General features: G+C 38.5%; 1 protein-coding gene across 1 annotated transcript in view; it reads right to left on the bottom strand.

Moving 5' to 3' along the window:
* MSRB2 (methionine sulfoxide reductase B2) overlaps positions 1 to 9,893 on the bottom strand; it is a 34,522-nt gene extending 24,629 nt beyond the window's left edge. Inside the window, exon 1 of the mRNA XM_010860061.1 lies at positions 9,860 to 9,893. Coding sequence (XP_010858363.1) covers positions 9,860 to 9,893 — 34 coding nt within the window. The remainder of the gene's footprint in view (positions 1 to 9,859) is intronic.
* Positions 9,894 to 10,159: the final 266 nt, after the last annotated feature.

The raw sequence follows: 10,159 nt of genomic DNA, 5'->3' as shown, positions 1-10,159 counted from the left end.
GGGCGGAGCCCACGCCACGGCCCCGCCCACTCGCGTAGAACCCGCCCCCGTCTTCGAGACTCGGCTCCGCCTCCTCCTTTCCACTCCTTTCGGCACTACAGCCACCGCGAAGCTCCGCCTATTTTTAACCTTCCTGAACTCCTGTCCCCGCACTCCTCCCCTTCCTCCATCCCTCCTCCTAATCCCTCTCTGCTCCTGTCCCTACCTGCCTCCCCTTGGCCTTCTCTGGTACCCTCTACTCAGGTACCACCCCCCACCTCCCTGCGTGCCTCCCCCACACCCTTCCCTGCACCCCTGCTGCTCCTCCTCTGGTCCCACCTAGCTGCGTGCATTCCCACTCTGCTCCCCACCCCCAGCCCACTAATCTGTTTTAGTTGGTTTGCGTTTTCTAGAATTGCTTATAAATGGAACCTTTTTTTTTTTTTGCGAGGGGGGGGGGTCTGGTTTCTTTCATGCAGAATAAATGTCTTGACACTCCTTCCAGTTTTTGCATGTAGCAACCGTTCATTCCTTGTTAGTGCTGAGTACTATTCCATTTGTAGCTGTATCACATGTATTTATCTAGTCACTTGTTGATAGATATGTATATAGTTAACAATTTTTCCTTATTAGAGATGAAACTGCTGGGAACATTTCTGTACAAATCTTTGTGTTACCGACCACAGTTCTTGGACTAGAAATTGATAAAGAGGCCAGATAAGAAATTCAGACAAGGCTTAACTGGGACTTGTGCTGCAACAGGAGAGAGTGAAAACAAGTAACAGGTACCCTTGATCCCTCCCTGAGCAGGGGTGAGCTGCTTCCTTATATGGAGTGAGGGTAGGGGCGGGTCCAGGGGTCATGGGGGAGGGGTTCTTTGGGTGGTTTGCCCACCCTCTTGATGGTGCTGTGTGCAGGGTGTGTGCGCAGTACCCTGGTTTGCTCCTGGCTCCTCAGCAATGGCAGTTGTGTTTTTGGTCTTTTTGTACCTTGTTGTTCATAATTTGTGCCAATTGCATGCACTTATTTTTTAGTCCCTTATAGTTTCTTTGTATTTTGTTGCTGGAGGAGACATTTGTCCAGATGCAAGCACTATAGCAAAGCGATCGGAGTCCCAGGTCCCAGCCTGTCTCATTTGTATAAACATGTGATTTCCTTTCTCTTGGGTAAATAACTGGGAATGGAATGACTAGGTCATAAGATAAGTGTAACTTTTAAAAACTACTAAAATGTTTTCCAAAGTGGTTGTTTCACCTTCCATTCTAGGGAGGCCCACCAGTCTTACAGACTCCACCAAGGCTCCTGTCTTCCAGAAACACCCTCACAGATACATCTAAATTATATTTAACCCGTTGCCTGAAAATCTGCTGGACAGTCAAATTGACCCATTTAATTAACCATCACAGTCCCAAATTGGAAAAATAATAGGAAAACAATAAGGGGAGTGATATAATAATCTACAAAGATTTACTGTTATGAATGTAAGGAAAATTAATATTATCTATGTGGACAATACTCAGCTCTGATTGGACAGATGGCTAAGGGATATGAACAGATGGTTTGCACAGGAGAAAATACAAATAGTGAAAAAACACTTGGGAAAATGTTTAGCTTCCCTAATAGTTAAAAGAGTTACAAATTGGAAGAGCTCAATACACTACTTCCTATATATTAAATAATAGATTAAAAAAAATTAACAGTGTTTTGGAAACTCAGGTATACCCATGTGTTGCCTCTATTTAGAGGCATAATTTTTCTGGAAAGAAATCTACAACATTATAGAATTCATCATATCCTTCCATGTGGCAAATCTGCTTTGGGGAGTAAATCCCAAGGAAAGAATTCTGTAAGGGGAAGCACCTGATTTTTGCATAGATGTTTATATTTATGCTTTTCATAAAGTGAAGTCACTCAGTCGTGTCCGACTCTTTGCAACCCCATGGACTGTAGCCTGCCAGGTTCCTCCATCCATGGGATTTTCCAGGCAAGAATACTGAAGTAGGTTGCCATTTCCTTCTCCAAGGGATCTTCCTGACCCAGGGATTGAACCCAGGTTTCCCACATTGCAGGCAGATTCTTTACTGTCTGAGCCACCAGGGAAGCCCTACAAGAACTTAAAAAAAAAAAAGTTTAAAAGCATCAATTCTTTGGCGCTCAGCCTTCTTTATGGTCCAACTGTCACATCCATACATGACTACTGGAAAAATCATAGCTGTGACTATACAGACCTTTGCAGGTGAAGTAATGTCTTTGCTTTTTAATATGCTGTCTAAGTTTGTCATAGCCTTCCTTCCAAGGAATGTGTTCTAAAATCTGTCAGTATGTATTTACAACTTGATTTTATCATTCAATATTTTGGTTTTTCAAGATTTATTGTGGAAGACACAGACAGATACAGATCTACTTCATTCATTTAAATGCTGTATAGAATGCATTGTACTGACAAAGCAGAGGATATCCATTATCCTACTTAGAGACAGTAGATGTTTTCATTCTTTGCTATTGCAAACCAAACTACCATGTTACAAATGAATGACTCTGTACAAACCTCTTTGTTCACCCAAGATTACTTTAGAAAAGACATCTAGAACTACTGGATCAGAGATTAACGCATCTTCTGCTTTCCTGCTGCTGCTGCTAAGTCGCTTCAGTCGTGTCTGACTCTATGCGACCCCATAGACAGCAGCCCACCAGGCTCCCCCATCCCTGGGATTCTCCAGGCAAGAACACTGGAGTGGGTTGCCATTTCCTTCTCCGATGCATGAAAGTGGAAAGTGAAAGTGAAGTCGCTTAGTTGTGTCCGACTCTTTGCGACCCCATGGACTATAGCCTACCAGGCTCCTCCCTCCATGGGATTCTCCAGGCAAGAGTACTGGAGTGGGTTGCCATTTCCTTCTCCAGGGGATCTTCCCGACCCAGGGATTGAATCCGGATCTCCCGCATTGCGGGCAGATGCTTTAATAGTTACCAATTCACAATTTTTGTGAATTGTCTACATTCTTGTCTCTTTTTCTTTTAGATTGTTAGTTACAGCCATGTTGGAATTCTTTGTTATTAAGTATATCAATTATTTGATGATTATATGGGTTTTAATTATTTTCTCCCATTATGTGAATTTAATTTTTACTTTATCTTTTACTATATCTTTTATATAGAAGTTTTAAGTTTTAAGTAGTCAAGTTATCTACCTTTGCTGCTGCTGCTGCTGCTAAGTTGCTCCAGTCATGTCCGACTCTGTGCGACCCCATGGACTGCAGCCCACCAGGCCTCCCCGTCCATGGGATTCTCCAGGCAAGAACACTGGAGTGGGTTGCCATTTCCTTCTCCGATGCATGAAAGTGGAAAGTGAAAGTGAAGTCGCTCAGTCGTGTCCAATTCTTCGCAACCCCATGGACTGCAGCCTACTAGGCTCCTCCATCCATGGGACTTTCCAGGCAAGGGTACTGGAGTGGGGTGCCATCGCCTTCTCCTCCGCTTTCCTAGGACTTCAATAATTGCTCTCCAAAGTGGTGGTACCTATAATTTGTATGAATCCATTTCCCTACATCTTCACCAATATTTGATGTTATGAGATTTACTAATTTTTGCCAATATGATGGGTGTGAAATCATTTTCAATTTCAAAATCAGGTTTCAATTTTCATTTCCCTGATTGTTAACGGGGTTGAGAATCTTTTTAGATGCTTGAAAGTGAAGTCGCTTAGTTGTGTCCGACTCTTTGCGACCCCATGGACTATAGCCTACCAGGCTCCTCCCTCCATGGGATTCTCCAGGCAAAGAACTACTGGAGTGGGTTGCCATTTCCTTCTCCAATGCATGAAAGTGGAAAGTGAAAGTGAAGTCGCTCAGTCGTGTCCGACTCTTAGCGACCATGGACTGCAGCCTACCAGGCTCCTCCATCCATGGGATTTTCCAGGCAACAGTACTGGAGTATCTACCTTTAGAATTTGCTTATGTTCTTCTATTGCATTTGTTCCCATACATGTGCATACATAATTTTACACAAACAGTACATACTACTATTATCAAAATGTATTCATTCTTTTCCAACTTACTTTTCTTACTCAATATTTTGTTTTAACATTTTACCTGTATCAGTCAGTCAGTTCAGTCGCTCAGTCGTGTCCAACTCTTTGCAACCCCATGGACTGCAGCACGCCAGGCTTCCCTGTCCATCACCAACTCCCAGAACTTGCTCAAACTCATGTCATTTGAGTCAGTGATGCCATCCAACCATCTCATCCTCTGCCGTCCTCTTCTCATCCTCATCCTCTTCTCCTGCTTTCTCTTCTTCACAGCATCAGGGTATTTTCCAGTGAGTCCATTCTTCACATCAGGTGGCCAAAGTGTTGGAGCTTCAGCTTCAGCATCAGTCTTTCCAATGAATAGTCAATGATTTCCTTTAGGACTGACTGGTTTGATCTCCTTGCAGTCCAAAGGACTCTCAAGAGTCTTCTCCAACACCACAGTTCAAAAACATCAGTTCTTTGGTGCTCAGCCTTCTTTATGGTCCAACTGTCACATCCATACACGACTACTGGAAAAACCATACCTGTGACTATACAGACCTTTGCAGGCAAAGTAATGTCTTTGCTTTTTAATATGCTGTCTAGGTTTGTCATAGCTTTTCTTCCAAGGAGCAAGTGTCTTTTAATTACTTGTATGGATTTTTAAAATCTATTTTATTTCTTTTAACAGCTCTTACGTAATAATGATATTCTCTTATCTTCTAAAGCTTACAGTTTTGTTTTCATATTTAAGTCCACCTGAAATTAATTTTTGTGTCTAGTGTGAGGTAAGGATCTAATTTTGTCTTTTTCTGTATGGAGAGATAATTGTCAGAACCATTTTATTAAACATCCACTTATTAAACAGTCTATTCTGTTCCATTATCCTATTTGTCTTTTTCTATGCCAATACTCACTGTTTTAACCCTATAATTTTATGTTAAACCTTACTATCTAGTGAATATATGTCTCCCTTCTTCAAAAGCTCTTCTTGGCTCTTCATTCATCCAAATGAAATATATGATTACCTTTCACATGAAATTTAGTTGTATAAAAACAATGTTATTGAAGTGTTCATTGAAATTGCATTGAATTTACAAGTTAAAGGGCAGACAACTGCTATTTTTGATAGTATATATTAAAGTAATATGGCTCATTTATTTAGGTTTTACTTTATATTTTTTATAGGTTTATTTTATTGATGAGGGAGTTGATAAAGTTTATTGATAAAGGACTTTCCCATCTTTTGTTAGATTTATTCATAGAACATTGGTAACTTCTGTTGCTATTTTGTGTTTCATTTCATATTCTAATTTCTAATTATTTGTTGTTTGTGATTTTGAATGCAATTCTAATACGTTGTTATTTTATCTAGTTATCTTGACAAATTCTCTTCTTATATTCCACAGTTTTTCTTGAAGAGTTTCTTGAATTGTCCATGAAAACAATCTTATTGTTAGATCATCTTTCTTTCTTTCCATCTTTCTTTCTTTCTTGTATCTTTTATTTCTTATTGAGCTGGCTTGGACTTCCAATAAACATGGAATAGATGTAGTGAAAGCAGGCACCTTTGTTTTGTTCCTGACTCTAAAGAAAATGCTTCTAACGTTTCTCCAATGCACATGATATGTTTTGTAGATTTTTGGTAAACTTTACTAAGATTTAGATATTCCCTTCTGTTCTTAGTTTACTAAGAGATTTTGCTTCAGTGAGTGTTGAATTTTATTTACTGGTTTTCCAGTATCTAGTGATATGGCCTTTCTCTTTTACTATGTTAATGTAGATCATTACATCAATAAACTTCCTCCTAATGTTAAGCCATCACTGAAATCTTGAGATCAACCCAGTTTAGTCATATATTGAACTGGCCAAAAAGTTCATTTCGGTTTTTCCATAACATCTTGCAGAAGAACCCAAATGAACTTTTTGGCCAACTAATATTTTTTTTACACATTTTTAGACAGTTTGCCAATATTTAGTTAAGGATTTTCACATCTATATTCAAAACTGAGTTGACTTTATAAGTTTCTTTTCTCATTGTGCCACAGCATAGTCTAAATATCAAATTTATGCCACCAAATGAGTTTAGAGGCTTATGGATATTGTTCACAATCAATCAATGTATATTCATTTTAATGGCTTCAGTATTGTTTATATCATAGTTGACTTACAAATTGAAGACAATACCATGTGTCTAGTTTGTCTATAATTTTAATAGTGAAGATGTTAAATATTTAATAAAACCTATTTTTAAATAATCTGTTATTTTCCTGATTGATCTGACTCTGCCTCCATATTACAGCAGTTTGCAGGTCAAATTGGTATGGCTGGCATTTACTTTTTTTTATTGAGGTTCAGTTCTTCTTCCAGAAGACTGACATATTTCTGCTCTGAAGACTAGCATCATTTCAGATGACCTGGGTTGGCCCAGGGAACTTGAGGTTGGTCTTTGACCTCCTGGGCCATCTTCTCTCTATCCCCAGATTATGCTAATTCATTTTCTTCCATTAAAATGTGAAGGCTTTCTCTGCCTCATACTCCTTTGGGTCCTCTGCTTTCTAAGACTAGTCTAAATTTGTTTCTGTGTTCTTTTTTTAAAAAATTAATTTATTTTTAATCAAAGGATAATTGTTTTCTGTCACACCTCAACATGAATCAGCCATAGGTATACATACATCCTCTCCCTCTTGAGCCTCCTTCCCATCTCCCTCCCATCCCAGCCCTCTAGGTTGATACAGAGCCCCTGTTTGAGTTTCCTGAGCCATATAGCAAATTCCCATTGGCTATCTATTTTACATATGGTAATGTAAGTTTCCATGTTACTCTTTCCATACATCTCACCCTCTCCTCCCCTCTGCTCATGTCCCTAAATCTATTCTCTATGTCTGTTTTTCCATTGCTATCCTGTGAATAAATTCTTCAGTACCATTTTTCTAGATTCCATATATATGCATTAGAATATGATATTTATCTTTCTCTTTCTGACTTACTTCACTCTGTAGAATAGATCCTAGGTTCATCCACCTCCTTGGAACTGGCTCAAATGAGTTCCTTTTTATGGCTGAGTTATGGAACACCATTGTGTGTATGTACCACAACTTCTTTATCCATGCATCTGCCAGTGGACATCTAGGTTGCTTCTGTGTTCTAGCTATTGTAAATAGTGCTGCAATGAACAATGGGATACATGTGTCCTTTTCAATTTTGGTTTCCTCAGGGTATATGCCTAGGAGTGGGATTGCCGGGTCATATGGTGGTTTTATTCCTAGTTTTTTAAGGAATCTCCATACCATCTTCCATAGTGGCTGTGTCAATTTACATTCCCACCAACAGTGCAAGCATGTTCCCTTTTCTCCACACCCTCTCCAGCATTTATTGTTTGTAGACTTTTTGTTGAGGGCCATTCTGACTGGTGTGAGGTGATATCTCATTGTAGTTTTGATTTGCATTTCTCTAATAATGAGCAATGTTGAGCATCTTTTCATGTGTTTATTCACCATCTGTATATCTTCTTTGGAGAAATGTCTGTTTAGGTCTTTTTCCCACTTTTTGCTTGGATTGTTTGTTTTTCTGGTATTGAGTTGAATGAGGTGCTTGTATATTTTGGAAATTAATCCTTTATCAGTTGTTTCATTTGCTATTATTTTCTCCCATTCTGAGGTCTGTCTTTTCACCTTGCTTATGGTTTCCTTTGCTGTGCAAAAGCTTTTAAGTTTAATCAGGTCCCACTTGTTTACTTTTGCTTTTATTTCCATTACTCTAGGAGGTAGGTCATAGAGGATCTTGCTTTGATTTATGTTATCAAGCATTCTGCCTATGTTTTCCTCTAAGAGTTTTATAGTTTCTGGCCTTACATTTATGTTTTTAATCCATTTTGAGTTTATCTTTGTGTATGGTGTTAGGAAGTGTTCTAATTTCATTCTTTTACATGTAGCTGTCCAATTTTTCCAACACCATTTATTGAAGAGGCTGTCTTTGCCCCATTGAATATTCTTGCCTCCTTTGTCAAAAATAAGGTACCCATAGTTGCATGGGTTTATTTCTGAGCTCTCTATCTTGTTCCATTGATCTATATTTCTGTTCTTGTGCCAGTATCATACTGTCTTGATGACTGTAGCTTTGTGATATAATCTGAAGTCAGAAAGGTTGATTCATCCAGCTCCATTCTTCTTTCTCAAGACTGCTTTGGCTACTTGGGGTCTTTTGTGTTTCCATATGAATTGTGAAATTTTTTGTTCTAGTTCTGTGAAAAATGCCATTGGTAATTTGATAGGGATCACATTGACTCTGTAGATTGAGTTTGGTAGTATAGTCATTTTCACAATATTGATTCTTCCCACCCAGGAACATGGAATATCTATCCATCTATTTATGTTGTCTTTGATTTCTTTCATTAGTGTCTTATAATTTTCTGTGTATAGTTCTTTTGTCTCCTTAGGTAAGTTTATTCCTAGATATTTTATTCTTTTTGTTGCAGTAGTGAATGGGATTGATTCTTTAATTTCTCTTTCTGATTTTTCATTGTTAGTATATAGAAATGCAAGTGATTTCTGTGTATTGATTGCTAAATTCACTGATTAGCTCTAGTAATTTTCTAATACTATCTTTAGGGTTTCCTATGTACAGTATCATGTCATCTGCAAACAGTGAGAGCTTTACTTCTTTTCTAATTTGGATTCCTTTTATTTCTTTTTCTTCTCTGAGTCCTGTAGCTAGGACTTCCAGAACTATGTTGAATAATAGTGGTGAAAGTGGACACCCTTGTCTTGTTCCTGATCTTAGGGACAATGCTTTCAGTTTTTCACCATTGAGAATGTTTGCTGTAGGCTTATTGTATACGGCCTTTACTATGTTGAGGTAGGTTCCTTCTATGCCCATTTTTTGAAGACTTTTAATCATAAATGGGTGCTGAATTTTTTCAAAGGTTTTTTCTGCATCTATTGAGATTATCATATGACTTTTATCTTTCAATTTGTTAATACGGTGTATCACATTGATTGATTTCCGTATATTGAAGAATTCTTGCATCCCTGGAATAAACCCAAGTTGATTATGGTGTATGAGCTTTTTGATGTGCTGCTGAATTCTGTTTGCTAAAATTTTGTTGAGGATTTTTGCATCTATGTTCATCAGTGATATTGGCCTGTAGTTTTCTTTTTTTGTGTTGTCTTTGTCTGGTTTTGGTGTCAGGGTGATGGTGGCCTCATAGAATGAGTTTGGAAGTATTCCTTCCTCTGCGATTTTTTGAAAGAGTTTTAGAAAGATAGGCATTAGCTCTTCTCTAAATGTTTGATAGAATTCTTATCTCCCTGTATACAAGAAACCCACCTCAAACCTAAAGACACATATAGACTGAAAGTTAGAAGATGGAAAAATATATTGCATGCAAATGGGAAGCAAAAGAAAGCTGGAGTAGCAATCCTCTTATCAGACAAAATAGACCTTAAAATAAAGAATATTACAAGAGATAAGGAAGGACACTACATAATGATCAAGGGACCAATCCAAAAGGAAGACATACAGTTGTTTCTGTGTTCTTCAAGGGAGTCAGCCCTTATCTGACACACTAGCGTGATCCTGAGAGCTGAATTCTGACTCATAGTAATTTCTCTGTTAGTCTCTCCCTCTACTCACTGTTCCATTTCATGAGCCTTTCTCTTTATCTATGCAATATAGTTTCAGGACAGTTTCCACTGGCTTTTTATCACATCTTTGCAAGAACTCAGGTCGATCCATGAAACCCTGACACCACCCTCCTGTAGCAGAGGAATATTAAAACACAAAGGAAGGACTAGATTTTCCTTCAGTTGCATTTTAATTTCACTGGGTCAACTGAACAAGGTTTTCAGAGAAAATATCATTTGTACCTTGTACCTTTGAGCAACTTCAGCAACTTCTTCAGAACCATGGTGGCAAATTTCTGAGCATATTTATAGGGGAAGGTGAATCCTCTCTCTCCAGATGGCTCTCTACAAGTTAATCCCGCTTCGTGTTACTGGTGATTGAATTCTCCCCTGAGAAGGAAATTGTATGAGATCCATGAACATTTGATGTATGGATATTTCTAAACAGCCTGACTTGGAAAAGATTAAAACAGCCTTGTATTCCCAATCCCTCAAACCTCCTCACCGACAGGACCCAGATTTTAATCTGCTCCAGGTGGCTAAACTCAGG

This window comes from Bison bison, unplaced genomic scaffold, assembly GCF_000754665.1.
Source record: "Bison bison bison isolate TAMUID 2011002044 unplaced genomic scaffold, Bison_UMD1.0 scf7180017864461, whole genome shotgun sequence".
In the NCBI taxonomy this organism is placed as follows: Eukaryota; Metazoa; Chordata; class Mammalia; order Artiodactyla; family Bovidae; genus Bison; species Bison bison.
This window is presented reverse-complemented; position numbering and strand designations above follow the sequence as displayed.